The sequence below is a fragment of the Aotus nancymaae genome, unplaced genomic scaffold (assembly GCF_030222135.1).
Source record: "Aotus nancymaae isolate 86718 unplaced genomic scaffold, 86718_ANA_hifiasm-v0.15.2.pri h1tg000007l, whole genome shotgun sequence".
Classification (NCBI taxonomy): domain Eukaryota; kingdom Metazoa; phylum Chordata; class Mammalia; order Primates; family Aotidae; genus Aotus; species Aotus nancymaae.
This window is the reverse complement of record NW_026988418.1, coordinates 30195047-30212031: the sequence shown is the minus strand read 5'-3', so window position 1 is coordinate 30212031 and position 16985 is coordinate 30195047. Positions and strand designations below refer to the sequence as shown.

At 40.7% G+C, this 16985-nt stretch overlaps 2 protein-coding genes across 2 annotated transcripts in view; both read left to right on the top strand.

Annotated features, from left to right (window-relative positions):
• Positions 1-14225, top strand: part of SLC35D1 (solute carrier family 35 member D1) — a 72352-nt gene extending 58127 nt beyond the window's left edge. Inside the window, exon 12 of the mRNA XM_012442478.2 lies at positions 7619-14225. Within this exon, the coding sequence (XP_012297901.1) occupies positions 7619-7727 (109 nt within the window). The 3' untranslated portion in view covers positions 7728-14225. The remainder of the gene's footprint in view (positions 1-7618) is intronic.
• LOC135273413 (5-methylcytosine rRNA methyltransferase NSUN4-like) lies at positions 1668-3208 on the top strand. The gene has a single exon (XM_064372493.1). It carries the CDS (start codon positions 2432-2434, stop codon positions 3005-3007), a length of 576 nt encoding a protein of 191 aa, XP_064228563.1. The 5' UTR covers positions 1668-2431; the 3' UTR covers positions 3008-3208.
• Positions 14226-16985: the final 2760 nt, after the last annotated feature.

Genomic DNA, 16985 nt, shown 5'->3' with positions numbered 1-16985 from the left:
TTGAAAGCACTCTAATTATTATGCTAGTTGCCAGTGCAATGTTCTCTAAATACAGGGCTAAACAAGAATAACAAACAATTGTTTGATGTGTGCCTGACCTCAGACATGTTGCTACCTTTCTTTAGACCTTACATGTCTTCATCAGTGAAGGGGGTTACTTGTATTGTGTGAAAGATCTTTTGCAGTTCTTGAATTTTGAATCCTATGGTTTTAAATATTGTTTACGTGCCTAAAAATGATCAAATTTCTGTTTGGGCCAGACCTCTGTTCTCTAGTCAGACTTGCTAGCTAGCAGACCACATGACATCTCCTGCTGACATGTCTTAAACTGAACTCTTCTTATTTCTTTCAAAGTCTGCACTACCCATAGTCTCTATCATCTTAGTTGATGGAGCCCCCATCCTTCTAGCTACTCCACTTAAAAATCTTGGTGTTGTCTTTGACCTTTCTGTCTCATATCTAATATCCAGTGTGTTAGCAAATTTTATGGGCTTTACCTTCAGAAACTATCCAACAGAAGATCTCTTCTCACTATTAGCATTGCTTTCATCTTCATCTAAGCTACCAGCATGCCTAGATTATTGCCCTAGTCTTAAACGCTTTTATGCCTGGTTTGACTCATCCACCTCCCTCTCTTGCCATCCGTTCTCAACAGAGTAGGCAGTGCATTCTTTGTAAAAGGTAAGTCTGAATATATCATTCTTTTAATGCTCCCATACTCCCCACCCATGACTATTGAAGTTCCAAAGTCCTTACAAGGCCCCACTAGATCTAGCCCATTTACTTCTCCAACTTTAGCCACTGCTTCTCTTCTTCTCCCTTACTCTACTTCATGTGTATAGACCTCCTTGCTGTTCCTCTAGGATATTTGGCATGCTTCCTCTTTAGGACTTTTGGATTGAGTATTTTCCCTGCCTGGAATATACTGCCAGATTATTTGTATGGCTAACTCTTACAAAATCTTATGCCTATAAGATTTTGCTCAGATGTTACCGTCTCAAGGGAATTTACCCTGACCAAACAAAAGCATGAAGGTGGAAATGCAGGTGTTGGATGAGGACTGGGGAGAGTGGCCAGTAGGCTCTCCAGTGTGGTTAGATTAAGAGAGATTTCACAGGGGTAACTCTGGAAAAGTAGGTTAGTAACCGAGTGCGAGGTGCCTCTCAAATGTCTCATAACAGGAAGAATGAGTGCCCAATTAGGAAGACATTCCAAGAGACACTAATAGACTGCAGATGGTAGAGGTTGGGTCAAAACTTACTTACTTGCCATACAATTAAGACCTAGTTGGGATGATCAAAAAACAGGAACATCTTGTTGTACTTTGGACTCCTTGATTTTCTGGGCAAATGGGGTATTGCAGCCATGAGGATGAAGAGAAGCAACAATTGCCAAAACCCCTTTCATCTTTTTACTGTTAATTGATATCAGCCCCTGGTGTGGCTTAGCATTTTGACCAAGAGTTTGACTTTTACTGCTGTTTTATCCCTGTTGGGTGGCCACTGCATGCTACTTAACATTGTGAAATGAACTGTTGTCTCATATAATTTAAGTATATAATTTAACATAATATGCTAATATACATATAACATAATGTAACATATAATAACATATAACATCTATAACAACATGTTAATATTATATATAACATACTGTCATATAATTAAATTATGTAATGTAATTTCTACTTCAATCCTATAAGAATGGTATTATAGTCTCCATTTCACAGGTATGAGGGAACTGAAGCTCTGAGGAGCTAAATAACTTGCCCCACATCATAGAGCTTTGTAAGTGGCAGAGTGCAAGTTAGATTCTCTTTATTCAACACTATGACACCTTTGTGTTTCTCTCCATTCAGATTGGAAAGTTTTGAAAGATAGTAGATACAGAGGCAGTACAGCTCTGCTGTATTTGGCTAGTGAGGAAGAAGATGGGAAAAGGCTTCCTAAGAGTTGCTCTATGGGGAGTGAAGATGGGTGTCCTTGGTCATTGTAGGAAGAATGTACCCAGAAACCTGGTTTCAATTATTTGGCAGGAATTTTGTTTGTTAGGAAATAGCAGTACAAGTCAAACTCTTGGTTCATAAGTTTTGATGTAGATTGGTTTATTTGACATACAGAAGTCAGGGTCTAATCTGGGAGGCAGAGCTACCTGCCTAGACACATGAACAAACATGTCAGTGATGAGATGTGATGGAAATAGCCTGGACTATTAGGACTCTTGTTCCCTGGCCATGAGGTTGCTATATTGAAAGTATTTGTGATTATCAGCAGCGCACGCCGACGTGGCTGCGCTGACACTGAGGGGCGTCCGGGAGCTGCTGAAGCGTGTGGACTTCGCGACGGTCCCGCGGAGACATCGACATAAGAAGAAATGGGCTGCCACAGAGCCCAAATTCCCTGCCGTTCGACTGGCTCTGCAGAATTTTGACATGGCTTACAGTGTGCAGTTTGGAGATCTTTGGCCATCAATCCGTGTCAGTCTCCTCTCAGAGCAGAAGTATGGTGCACTGGTCAATAACTTTGCTGCCTGGGATCATGTGAGTGCTAAGTTGGAGCAGCTGAATGCCAAGGACTTTGTGAATGAAGCCATCTCCCACTGGGAACTGCAGTCTGAGGGTAGCCAATCTGCAGCCCCATCCCCTCCTTCTTGGGCCTGCAGTCCAAACCTTCGATGCTTCACTTTTGCCAAAGGGGATGTCAGTCGCTTCCCTCCTGCCAGACCTGGCAACCTGGGTGTCATGGACTACTACCTGATGGATGCTGCCTCCTTGCTGCCTGTCCTGGCGCTTGGCCTGCAGCCCAGGGACATCGTGCTTGACCTATGTGCAGCTCCTGGGGGAAAGATGCTAGCGTTGCTTCAGACTGGCTGTTGCCGCAATCTTGCTGCCAGTGCTCTCTCCACTTCCCGAATAGCCAGACTACAGAAGATCCTTCACAGCTATGTGCCTCAAGAGATCAGGGATGGAAATCAAGTTCGAGTTACCTCATGGGATGGCAGGAAATGAGGAGAACTATAGGGGGACACCTTTGACCGGGTGCTCGTGGATGTGCCCTGTACCACAGACCGCCACTCCCTTCATGAGGAGGAGAACAACATCTTTAAGCGGTCAAGGAAGAAGGAGCGACAGATGTTGCCTCTGCTGCAAGTGCAGCTTCTTGCGTTGGAGAGCTGGTAATACCAAACCTCACGGCCAATTTTGGCCCTATGTACTTCTGCAAAATGCATAGGCTGACGTAGCATCACCCAATCCCTGAAGCAAGAAGACAAAGGTATACTCCGTTGGAGGCACCAGAAACTGAGACCAGTGGTAGAGATGCACTCTGGGTCCTGTCTCCACCTTATATGTGTCTTTCTGCAGTTTTTGACAATAAGAAGTAGAAGATTTTCTGTCTTGCTGTCTAATTGTGGAGCATCAGCAGGTTTCTAACTCACTCATTACCCCCCACCCCATTGCAGGCTTGTACTAAAGTTCACTGCCCACTTAGGGCCTTAGAAGGAGGAGCCAGTGAGCAGGCTCATGCTTTAAGTTGTAAACATGGGAAGAAGCATTTGGCCAATAAAGTTGTTGAAGCTCCAAAAAAAAAAAAAGCAAGTATTTGTAGTCTGTATTTTTGGAATGGATATCTGTAATTGTTGGGGGCTAATGAATATGTCCATGACTGTAAGTTTAGGAGAAGTAGGCTGTGTTTGCATTGCTTTTGAAGATCAAAAGTGGATCAGAGCAGATGAAGTAGATTTAGTAGAGTCGATAGATTGGAAGCAGTTTGGTACATTCCAGTCAGATTTGCAGTATTCTAACAAGGTCCCTGTCTCAGGAACTGTAGCTTTGTCTTTTTCTTCTGGTTGTCTCCCAGCTGTGTCTGCCACAGCAGGTCTCTGTGAATTAAGAGTTGGCAGTGCCACTTTGAGAGGCCAAGGTGGGTGAATCAGAAGGTCAAGAGATGGAGACCATCCTGGCCAACATGGTGAAACCCTGTCTCTACTAAAAATATAAAATTAGCTGGGCGTGATGGCATGCACCTGTAGTCCCAGCTATTCAGAAGGCTGAGGCAGGAGAATCGCTTGAACCCAGGAGGTGGAGGTTGCAGTGAGCCGAGGCTGTGCCACTGCACTCCAGCCTGGCAACAGAGTGAGACTCTGTCTCAAAAAAAAAGAGCTGGTAGTGCTATGGTTTGAAGGTTAGGCAGATGAAAAATTGCTTGAAAAATTTTTAAAAGGCATAAACCTAAGCTTGCATAATGTTTGTACCTTAGTTTTAATATGCATGTTTTAACTTTTTAAAAGAAAAAGTTTGTTGACCAGTTCTAATACCAGGGGTTCTTCTTTTAAAAAATGAATATTTAGGATGATCTAATATATTAACACCAATTTCAGAGTACCAGAAGATATCAGCTTTAATGTGAATATTTATGAGGCCAATAGATTAGTGAAAGGGTCTCTGTTTGAAGTAGTAGAAGATCCTGATTTAGAATCATTTGGAAATGATGTGTAAAAATTCAGATGTAACCCTTCACCACTTCAAATCTGGGCTTTTCTTCATTTTCCCTTTCTCTTCCCCCCAATTTCCCCCTTCCCCAAAGCTGCTAGAGAGCAACTTATAGTTCCTTTCCAAAGCATTTGTTCATCACTATATAATGCATAGTAATCTCGTTGATGAATATTCCCGTTCTCTTCAGGTGGTTCATGAATTGCCCTTTCTGAATATTTATATTTGATAATGATCAAGTCAGTAATAAAGATGAAATTAAAAATATTTTATTGTTGCCTCAAGTTACAACCTTGTGGCAGTAGTGTGCCCCCTCTTTCATAATGTTATGTCTCCTTGCTCTATGGTCTGAATGTTTGTATTCCTCCAAAATTCATATGTTGAGCTCTCAACTCCCAAAGTGATGGTCTTAGGAGGTAGGGCTTTGGGAGATGATTAGGTCATGGAGTTGGCACCCTCATGGATGAGATTAGTGCCCTTATGTAAGAGATCCCAGAGCATGATGAGACGGTACTGTTTATGAACCAGAAAGAGAGCCCTCTCTAGACATTAAATCTGTCTTGATCTTGGACTCCCCAGCCTCTAGGACTGTGAGAAATAAATTTCTGTTGTTTATAAGCCACCATTTATGGTATTTTTGTATCAGTTTAAATGGAGTATGATGTTTATTATTATAGCAGCTTACCTTTTGTCAGCAGTATATCTCCCCTCTGGTCTGTGAGTGTCGGCTGACAGGGAAGGGAGGGGAGAAGAGAATGAAGAGAAGATTATTTATGTAATCTATTTAATCCATAGACAAGCTTAGATAGATAACATTATTCTTATTTGATTAATACAGAAATGGAATCTCAGAGACATTAACTTGCCCAGGGTCACATAGCTAGTGCAGGTTGGACATCTAAAATCCAGAATGCTCCAAAATCTGGAATTTTTGAATGCTGACAGACGCTCCAAGGAAATGCTTGTTGGAATATTTCAGATTTGGGATTTGGATGCTTGGCTGGTAAATATAATGCAGATATTCCAAAATTTGAAATCAGAAACACTTCTGATTCCAAGCATTTTAGATAAGAGATACTCAACCTATAGTATATTCAGGATTTGAACCAAGACCTAACTGTAGTCAGTGTTTTTTCAATACATTAACTATGCTGGGAGTATAGGGTCTGACATTATCATTAGGGCTATGCCTGGAATAAATTCTAGGACATTCTTTGTCTTCTTCTATCCTGTGCTTCCCCGGTATTCCTAACCAGTTTAAATAGGCTTAATATGAACATCAAAGGTCGTCTTAACAAAGATTGTCTTAACAGGAAAAATAAGAAAGCATTTTTGTTTTTTAGGTTGTTCTGGGAAGGGGAAGCTAGAGGAAGGCAGGATGAAAGAAAGGAGAGGCAGCCCTTCTACTTTGTTTTGGGGCGGGTTTGGAGGCAAAGGGAAATTGACTGTCATGTGAATGGACATACATGTGAACCTCTAGGAGAGTCATCAAATTCCAAAAAAAATTAAATGGGAAAAAGCTGCTAGATGAAGGAAAAGATGAAGCTCTATGAACATTGGCATAAGAATTATCTGGTCTTACTCGGTTCATGAGGCCCCTTTCTTAGTGGGGTGATAGGGGATACTCAGTTCAGCAGTTACCTATTGTGTTGCTAAAAGGTGCCAGGCCAATTGCCAGAGACTCTGTACAGCTAAAAGAATAAGGCCATGGGAAATTAACAAGATGATAAGGACAAAATGAGGATGTATAACTAATATCCATTGGCGCAGGGGTCATAAGGGAGGCAGCAGTTGGAGTGGAGAAAGACTGACCTGGGTTTTATTCTGGTCCATCATTAGGATGCTTTGTGACCCTGAGCAAGGTACCATATGACTCTGGGACTTTCCTCATCTATAAAATGGACACCTTGGAGGGATATTGTACCTTGCAGGAATACTGCAAAAACAGGAAATGTATATGAAATGCTTAACATGTAGACGTTAATAATTTGTTTGCTCTTAAGTGCTGTGAGGTGCAGATGAGGAAAAAGAAGAATCTGGTTGGGAAGGTTAGATTGGAAAAGGCTTTATTTTGGGTTGATTGGGGTCTCAGACAATGGCTAATACTATGTGAGCATGTGCAGTGAAGAACAAGCGCCAGTGCCTGATCCCGCTTTCTTCCTAGTAGGAACAAGAGCTCGGCATCTCTTACCTTTCTGCACTGGTCTGGGGCTGATGTCAAAGCCCAGAGGAGAACAGAACTAATTTCAAATAAGCAGCAAGTTCATGAGTCAAGTGGTCAGACAACAGATTAGTGCTAAACCCAGGGCAGAAGAATTTGAGCCCAGGTCAGGCACCCAGCTGGCTGGAAACCAAGAGAGTCTTGGGTGGCAGTTTCAGTGGAAGCGCAGGCCAGGAGTGATTGGATCTGTGAGCTCCTCCAGCCTACTTTCCACTTAGTGAGTAGGACAGGAGGCTGTGTATCCTAGGTGAGTTTGAAGTCCCCACAGAGAATGGACTGAGTAATCAGTCACCAAAGAGTGAACCCTCCTGTGGTAGGTGTGATGGATAAGTGAGGGGTACCAGCAAACCATCTGTCATAGGCTGATGGCTCAGATGATAAGTCCCCCACTGTGAACTTGCTTTTAGTCAGAGAAAAATCAGCTCTGTGAATCTCCTAGGGTCTGCATATTTAACTTACAAATTTGGGATGGTTCCTCTTAATGCCTGTTTTTCAAAATGCAAAAATGCAAGTAAAAATTTACCTGTAATGTTAGCATCCAGCTGTAACCACTGTTAATATTCTTGGTGTGTTCCTTACAGACTTTTGTCTATTCCAGTGTGTATTGATGTACATACTCATGTTCATTTAAATAAAATGGGATTAGACAATGCTTGATGTTTTATGAGATATTTTCTCTTAAAAATTTAAGATGTCTCATAAAATCTAATATGTCAATACCTGTTTTTATTTTATACCATTTTAATAGATGCATAGTATTCCATTGTATGAATTGTACAATTCCCCACTGTGAAATTTTACCCTTATCTAATTTTTTGGTGTAAGTTTTTTTTTTTTTTAACCAGATAGAGTGTTTACCCTAAAACCCTCTCTTCCTCCATCTCTAATGGTGGTTTTCTGTTTTGCAGCATTGCTGGGAGCCTGGTGTATTCCTATATCACTTTCACTGAAGAGCAGCTGAGCAAACAGTCAGAGGCTAGTAACAAGCTGGACGTTAAGGGGAAAGGAGCTGTGTGACCAGAGGATTGCTTCATCTACGTAGGCCTAAGTTTTAATCAACTCGGAACACTGGCAATTCCTACACAGACACTGAGGTGTCTTGATTATGGAGGAAATACCATTCCTTTGCACTTGTACAATCTAAGGATTGATTGCTGCCTTTTAAAATTTTATGATGAGAGAAACTTATAATTGACTATTTTAAATACGTTGTTTGAATTAATTTATATCAGACTGGAAAATGTACTGGGCTTTTTAATTTATTTTTCTTCTATGCCGATGGTGAAACATCAGTGTTTTGAAAGTATTTTATTTCATAATTTGATATCCAGGTGTCCCTGAGAGCTGCATATATAATGTTGTCCAACTGGAGCTTCCTCATTCAAATTGTTGCTGCATCTGGAGGCAGTTTAGCCTTTCCTCTGCTGGAAATGCAGACAAATATGTGAAATTTCTCTTCTTTGAATCTTATTTCTTATGATTGCATTGTCTTCATCATGTCATCATTGCATTTGCCAAAGAGAACAACTTTGGCACTATAAAAATATGTGGGACTTTGAAGCGTATTGCCACCTGTGTTGGCTTCCCTGCCATTCATGGGATGAGCAGAGTGCATTCCTTGAAAATATGTTCTTTTTTTGTTGTGTAGAAAGGGGAGAATGAAGGGTATGAGGAAGTAGGCCTTTTACTCATTTATTCATCTGTTTGATTTATTGATTCAACTAAAATGTTGTAAGCGTATGTGCCAGGCATTGTGCTAAAGGCTGGGGATACAGAGATGTTTGTGTAGGTAGTTCAAACATCTCACTCCTGCCATAGTGACTGAGGTAAGATTGAGAATTTAGCTCTGTTAATCGATTCAGAAGATGTCACTAGGAGTAAGTTGTTGTAGCACTCAAAAGCTGCAAATCTGGAAATTGGATTAAAAATACCTGCCTACCTACCCTGCAACAGCGTGAGTCCAAATGCAATGTGAGATGAGGTACAAGTAAAGAGCTGCATTTTATAAACCAATGTAGCTCAGCACTGACTCCCTCTCCAAGTGAGAATGTCATATAGGTAAGTCTATTTTCCCATGCCTCCTTCCTTTGGGTTTGGTTGCTCTTTGTATCAATATGATGAGGGCCCACATTTCTGAATCTATTGGTTTGAGGGGAAAGGCTGGTTAGACATCTTGGAATGGTTTTTCTCTGTCAGTTTCAGTGTTAGAGTGCTATCACCTTAAATAACAGTGAGCAATGAGCAAACTTCCCTCCTTTCAACATTCCCACCTACATCATAGGCCCCTTGGCTGACTTACTGAGCTTGCCAACTTCTCTAAAAACCAATGCTGCATTTTGGGTAGAGCAGCTGTGAATGGGAGTTGCCTAAATTGCCTCTTGGGGTAATCTGGAGGGTGGAGGTGTTAACTCAAATATAATCCTGTGGCTTGACTTAGAGATAGCCACTGACTTTTGGGATTAGTGTGTTTGCTCAGGCCAGTTGTGCAGTGTGCAAGAGATTAGGCACCTTTGTACTAAGGCACACACTAGCGTCTATTTCATTGGGTTTGGAATCCACTGGACTCTGTTGACCTAAACAATTAGGGTTTTCATTTTTTTTTATTTGAAAATTTATATTGAGATCATTTTCATATTCCTTTCTTTCTCTTTGGTTTGTCTTTATTAAAGCCTGGCTCGTGGTGCTGTGTTCCTAGAATTATGCCTGTGGCTAGCTCCCAAGTTACAAGCTCCATTAAGAGCCTTAGACTCACTTTTTTCTAGCATCTTCTGATCTGAGAAAATTCTGCTGGGAGTAAAGGACATTATCTTGTGTCAGATGGGTCTTACTCTCCCTATTTTACCAATGAGAAAACAAAACTTAGAGAAAGGTGACTTGCTAATACCTCAAACTCATGTCCTTTTTATTGAACTATACTGCCATTTGATTAACTGCCCATCCCCTCTGAGGGAGTAAGGAAGTAGATGCTAGCTGAGTTCACTTGAGCTCTTTCAAAAAAGCAAGCAGTTGATTAAATTTGGTGTCAGAGAGGAGCATACTTTGCAAATCAGCAAGAGTGACAGGTTACCCTGTCCTGGAACCTTATCTCACTTCCAGGCTGACAGTTGATAATGCCCTTCTGGCTGTAAATGTTGCCAACACTTCCTGTTGCCCAGGTACAGTGAAAGGGCATAGTGAGAGCTGTTTTTAGTGATTCTGTTACTTCTGGCAGCAACATAAGGAGGGAAATTTGAATAATTTTCATTATAGAATATTTCTTCATGAAAGGCTTTTGGGTGTATTTAACAGGTGTTGGGCTAGAGCCCCACCAGGAGTTGAACAGCCTCTTGGGGGTCAGGTTCCCTAGGAGATCTGTCACCTCTTAGGAGTATTTGATACTCCTAGTTATTGCTTCACTAAATGCCCATGACAGGCTTCTGTGCCTCAGGAGCCCTGGCTTATGTGGAACCTTCTGTCTGACCAGAGCAGTACAGCAACTTACAGCTTCTGCCCTGTCTGTGTGCTGCTTCCTGGATGCCTCCTTCAGCTGCTAACCAGCAATACAAGATGGAGCAGCCTGTGCACGCTGGAGACAGAATAGTCTTTTGGAGTTTGTATTTTGATTATTGCAGGCATGGTATATTATACTGGTGATTTACCTGGTACTGTGGCACCTCCCAGAATGTCTGGATTTTGCCTCATGGTTGATATTTACTAGGCAGAAATTCTTTGTCCTGCTAACTACCTCCTGGGAGAAACAGAGGCAATACAGAGTTAAATCCTTAATTTGCTCATCGAAACAGATGAGCTGTCTTCCAAAAGACAAGTTCTGTGACTAGTGGATCCTGTTCAATGTAAATGAAGTCCTCTTTGACCAATCTGCTTCTAATCTAATCAATGCTAAATGGATTGGAATAACCCTAGTTAGCCTGGCTACACATTGCCAACATGTCCCATTGAGTTTTAATTGCCCCATGTGGTTGTGGATTTTTATAAATCAGTCATTTATAGGCTCCAGTTTGTACCTAGTTTTTTAAAATAATGCATTTACATGCTTTCGGTAGTCCTGTTGTATCAGGAATCCATGGAGGGTTTTGGTCAGTAAAGCTGATGCAGGATCCTCACGGAGAGACAGTGGAGTTTCACATTGAATTGGTTTGAAATGGCACCCCAGGACTTTGGGCCCGCCTTGCTTTACAGCCTCTTTCAGTGAGCAAAGATTTAGTAATAGCTGTTGTATGCCAAGCATTTTGCTAAGCACTGGAAAAAAGATAAGGCATGGTTCTTGCTCTCAAGGAGTGTGTAATTATTTAGCCAGACATGGTAACCTGGACCTTGAGTGGGAGAAAGGAGACAGATGAAAGGAGTCAGTGATTTTGTAAACAAGAGCTGCCTGCATAGTTATCAGTATCACTGATTTTAGGGGTACCCCACAGAGCTAAAGCATTTTTTTAAAATCTGAGATGACTTTCATAATTCATATTAATCTTCTAGCTCTTAGCAACACAGCTCTTAGAATTCTATAAGTAGCCTAAGGCCTCCTCCACTACTGTACATGGTCTTGCTTTTCCAAAACTATAATTTTGGTTCTTTCTATGAACAAGACTGTAATTGATTTTTCTCTCTTTGAGGGAAAAATATCCAGAATAAATGAGATAATGGATATGAAACTATTTAGCACAATGCCTGGTACATATTAGGCACTCAGCAAATGTGGCTACCATGTCATTATTTCATGGTGAGACGCGAGGCAAAACAGGATTCTTAATTTATGCTCTGTAAATGCTAGAGGCCCGGGCAATATGGTACATCCTGAAAAACATGATCCTGTACCTCATTGCCTCGAGAATCCTTTGGTAACAGTTTCTGTTCACTGTCTTTTTAAAAAATACCTACTGGACACAATTGTGGCCATTATGTGATGCAGGTGATTCTACCTATTTTTTAAAAAGAACAAAATTGCTTTTATATTGTGATGATACATTTCCTTTAATAAATAAAGTTATTTTCTTCTCCCTTTTCCCCCTCCTTTTTTTTTTTTTTTTTTTTTTTTTTTGAGAAGGGTCTTGCTCTGTTGCCCAGCCAGGCTGGAGTGTAATGGTGTAATGGTATAATCATAGCAGCTCACCACAGTCTCAAACTCCTAGGCTCAGATGATCCTCCTACCTTAGCCTCCTATGTAGCTGTGACCATAGGCCTGTGTCACATTATGCCTGGCTCATTTCTTTCTTTCTCCCCATCAAACCGTTTTTTTGTTTTTTTTTTTTAAATAAAGACAGGGTCTGTGTTACCAGGGTGGTCTCGAACTCCTGGCCTCAAGTAATCCTTCTGTCTCAGCTTCCCAAATTGCTGGGATTACAGGTGTGTGCCACATGTCTGGCTAGAAAAATTATTTTCTGTCTTAAAGGAAGATAATTACATTTTAGAATGACAATTTAGTTAAATCTTTCTCAGTTTTTCACCTTACGATGGCTCCTGGAAAGGCCAGCATTCCTTTTCCCCTCTCTGAATTGAAAGCACTTGGCTCCATGATGCCCCTGCTTCCAGGTCTGTCTCAGTTGTCATATATCGTGAGTCCCTGGCACCATCACTGTTCTTTAAACCAATCTTCTAGGTCTTACTTTCAGGATTCTGCTTCATGGTATGAGGAGATAGTTTACAGTGTGGTAGTTTTTTTTGTTTTTTTTTTAAACTTTGTTCTTTGAAAATACATTTTTAAGAGAAATCTACTGGTTAGATTTATTGTCTCACAAAAATGTTTTTAGAGTTTTTTTTCACAAGTGTTTCCTTTCTCATGCTGATGGATCAACTGATTTTTATCTACAGTTGTTAGCCTGTCACAGTATTTTTTAATTTTAGAATCTATTTACTAAATGACCATTTTAGTGTTAAAAGGTACTGAGGAATTGAGGTATGTAAATCAGGTGACATAAACATGAAAATTATGTGCCTAAATATTTTTGTAATGGTGTAAAATAAATACTTTTTCTTGAAAACAAGTGTTAAAATTCCCTTGTATCTGCATAATCCAGAGCCAGAAGTCTGCCCATATTTTAGATGTTGGTATTCTGTTGATTGAGATCCCGTATGTAGAAAATAATTGTTTTGTATACAAATGCTTTGCACAAATAGTACATATGACTGGATATCCAGTGTCTGTGGCATACTTCTGGTGAATGAGAAGGAAATAAATGCTAAATCTTTCTGTTTTCAGGATATGTCAACTGCATAATCAGGTATCTAAGCTTCTGAGTAGCTTTACTTATCAAGTAGAGACATTTTGGTACAAGCAGACCCAACAGAGGTGGAAGCACATTAATGTGTGTCAGAGGGAGCAGCATATTAAGCCTTTTTTAAAGAAAATGATTGTAGTAAAATATACATGAAATTTACCATCTTCACCATGTTTAAGTGTACAGTTTAGTAGTGTTACATACATTCACATTGTTGTTCAACCAGTCTCCACAACGTTTTCTTGCAGAATTAAAACTCTATACCCATTAAACAGAAACTCACCATTTTCCCCTCACCTTAGTGGTTGGTAACCGCCATTCTTTATGTTTCTATGAATTTGACTACTCTAGGTATTTTATGTAAGTGGAGTCCTACCATATTTGTCTTTTTGTGACTGGATTATTTCACATAGCATAATGTCCTTGATGTTATTTTATGTTGTAGTACGTGTCAGAATCTTCTTCCTTTTTAAGGCTGAATAGTATTCCGTTGTATATATACCATTTTGTTGATCCAGTCTTTTGTTGATAGGTACTTGGGTTGCTTCCACCTCTTGGCTCTTGTGAATAATCCTGCTGTGAACATGGGTGTACAAATACTTTTCAAGATCCTACTCTTTTTTTAGATGGAGTTTCACTCTTGTTGCCCAGGCTGGAATGCAATGGCATCATCTCGGCTCACTGCAACCTCTGCGTCCCGGGTTCAAGCTGTTCTCCTGCCTCAGCCTCCAGAGTAACTGGGATAATAGGCATGTGTCCCCATGCCTGCCTGATTTTTGTATTTTTAGTAGAGATGGGGTTTCACCATGTTGGTCAGGCTGGTCCCGAACTCCTGACCTCAGGTGATCCACTCGCCTTGGCCTCCCAAAGTGCTGGAATTACAGGCGTGCCCAACGTACCCAGCCAAGATCCCATTTACACTTCTTTTAGGTATGTACTCAGAAGTGAAATTGCTGTATCGTATGGTAATTCTATTTTTAATGTTTTTGAGAAACCACCAGACTGTTTTCCATTATGGCTGCACCATTTTAGAATCCCACTAAGAGTGCACAAGGGTTCCTGTTTCTCCCCATCCTCACCAACACTTGTTACTTTCTGTTTTCAGATTGTAGCCATCCTAATGGATGTGAGGTGATAATCTCGTTCTGGTTTTAATTTGTATTTTTCTAATGATTAGTGATGTTGAGCATCTTTTCATATGTTTGAGGTGTTGTTGAGTTGTAAGAATTCTTTATATTCTGGATTTTAACCCCCTTAGATATGTATCTCTAAAGAATTAAATATTTAACAGCTTTCCTCTTGATTTCTAAGAGTTTTGTAATTTTACATCTTAAATTTAGATCTTGAATACATTTTTGATTTCTGTATATATTGTAAATACATATTGAACCCCTTTAGATATAGGATATCTGCATATGTATATAAATACATCTTTATACATCTCTATAGATATAGATATAGATATATATCTAAAGGGGTTAAATATATATATATTTTAACACAGGGTCTCACTCTGTCACCCAGGCTAGAGTGCAGTGGCATGATCACAGCTCACTGCAGCCTCAATTTCCCGGGCTCAAGGAATTCTCCTACCCCCTAGCCTCCTGGGTGGCAGAGTAGAGGTTCACACCACCGCACCCAGCTAATTTTGTGTAGAGACGGCTTTGTCATTGCTGCTTAGGCTGGGCTCAAGCAATCTGCCTGCCTGGGCCTCCCAAAATGCTAGGATTCCAGGTGTGAGCCGCTGTGCCCAGCCCTCTTACAAGATACATATATTATTTGCAAATACTTTCTCTCATTCCACAGGTTACCTTTTCACTCCTTTGATTATATCCATTGACTTTGATGCACAGCAAACTTCTAAATTTTTATGTAGTCCAGCTGTTTACTTTGACTTTTGTTGCCTGAGCTTTTGATGGCATATCCAAGATATGCCAAATCCAATGTGAGTTTTGTAATTTTATGTCTTAAATTTAGATCTTGAATACATTTTGAGTTAATTTCTGTATATGTCATAAAGGGTCCTATTCTTTTGCCTGTGGATATTTCATTTTCCCAACACCTTTGTTGAAGAGATTGTTCTTAACACATGTGTTTTAATCAACTTAAAAAAATCCTCTTAAAGTCTGATTTTTTCTGATTTGTTGAAATTAGAATTAGTCTTTTTGATAGCTTCTTGTCTCACTTGGCTTTCTTAAAGCATAGGCTCTCAGTATTGGGCAACTCTATAGATGAGGCACTGCTGAGAGAAGAAAGCACAGAGCTGGGACCATTGTGTACCCACCACAGGGAGTCAGCAGTTACCAGTTACCTTCAGTTCTTTCCTACAGTTCTCATCACTTGGGGCCTATGTATCCATTGTTTCATCCATCCATCAAGCCAGACTGAGTTCACTAGAGCCAGTACCCATCCTCTCTCTAGCAGAGGCCTGGCATCTACAGATGAAGCTCAGAGAGGAACATTTGCCCAGTGTGGTCAGGGAACCCACATTCAAGCCCCAATCAGTCTGATTTCAAACACCTTTGCTGTTTGCCACCATGCTAGGTTCTCATTTCTCTTTGTCTGTAATAGACTTGGCAGTACCAAACTCATCACCGCTCTAGACTTGTCAAACGTTATTTTTCATTCAACGTTTACCCACTGTGGATTTAAAACTTAAGCATGAGCTGGTGGTTGATTTAATCTGAGGAGGCAAAGCAGCCATGCTTTTCCTGCTGTGCTAAAGGTGCCCTCTTGTGGCAATGCCTGTTTTTGGCGTCTAAATGACGGAAAGCAGTTTTAAGAGGAAGGAAAAGCAGTGTTTACTGAGGGCCAACTATGTGCTTTCACCAAGTTAGGGCTAAAATGTGCCTTTTCATATTTGGTCCTTCCAGCACTTTGCTGATGCATAAATGGTGGCTTAAGCCAGGCTAAGGAATTTGTTCAACTTCACTCACATGAGAAATGTAAACCTGGACTTTGATTCCAAAACCCCTTTCTTTCTGAAGAATACATTCCAAAAACCATCCCTTGTTGTTAGAGAAAGCAATAAGGGGGTTTCGTCAAGAGTGCTTTATCATATGTGCCTGTTTATCCTTCAGATAGTTTTTTTCAATGAATATTTTTGAGGACATCGTCCACAAATGACAGAATTATGAAAGTATAGCTGAGATATGCATATGAATGTATGGGAGGAGGAATTTCATTCCACTTGGGAATGGTAGGAAAGGTTTCCTTGGAAAATGGCATTTGAGCTGATTCCTGAAAAACAACTAGGATTTGACTGAGAAAATAGGTGGGGACAGCCCTCCCACCTTCTAGGGTCTCTGTCCCACTCCTTGACTAGACCGCATGTTTCCTTGAAATCCTTATAGTACGTGCCCTCATCTCTATGCGTCTTCCTTAACCAGCCTATCTGAAATAGGCGCCCCTGCCCTCACCACATGTTCTCTTCTCTCCCTTGCTTCATCTCCATAGCACTTTAAGCTCTATGAAGACAGAGGTTTTGGTCTGTTTTTTTGAGCATAGCAAGGCAGAAACCTGACCTCCTTTGCATTTTAGAAAGATCACACCAGCTGCAGTATTTGGATTGTATACTGTAGGTTAGGTCAGAGGCTGGAAAATTCAGATATCTCACAGGGCCAAACGTGAATCCACATGAATGCAGTTAATAAATACTATAGTGAGTGGTGGGGCTTGGGGTGCATACCTGGTCAAAGGCATTGAAATAAAAAATCTGCCAGCCAGACTTAGCCCACTGGCTACCAGAGTAACTAAGCTGAACAACTACAGATCAGATTTGCACTATGACAGGATCACTGGGAATGCTGCATGGATGACTGTCAGGCGGGGATCACGCAAGGACAGGACTGGAGGTGAGGGCATCAGATAGAGGTTGCTGTTGTACTAGTGAGAATGAAGAGGTCCTAAAGTACAGTTGTTTCTTCTTTCATAGAAAAGGGATATGAGTTGCTTGAGGAATTAGAATTAACAGGTAAGAAGTCTGTTTCTTTTTTTAAAGTAAAGCTGTTTCTTCCTTTTTTTTAATTCCTTTTGCCTAAATATGTCTTCAGACCATTTGAAC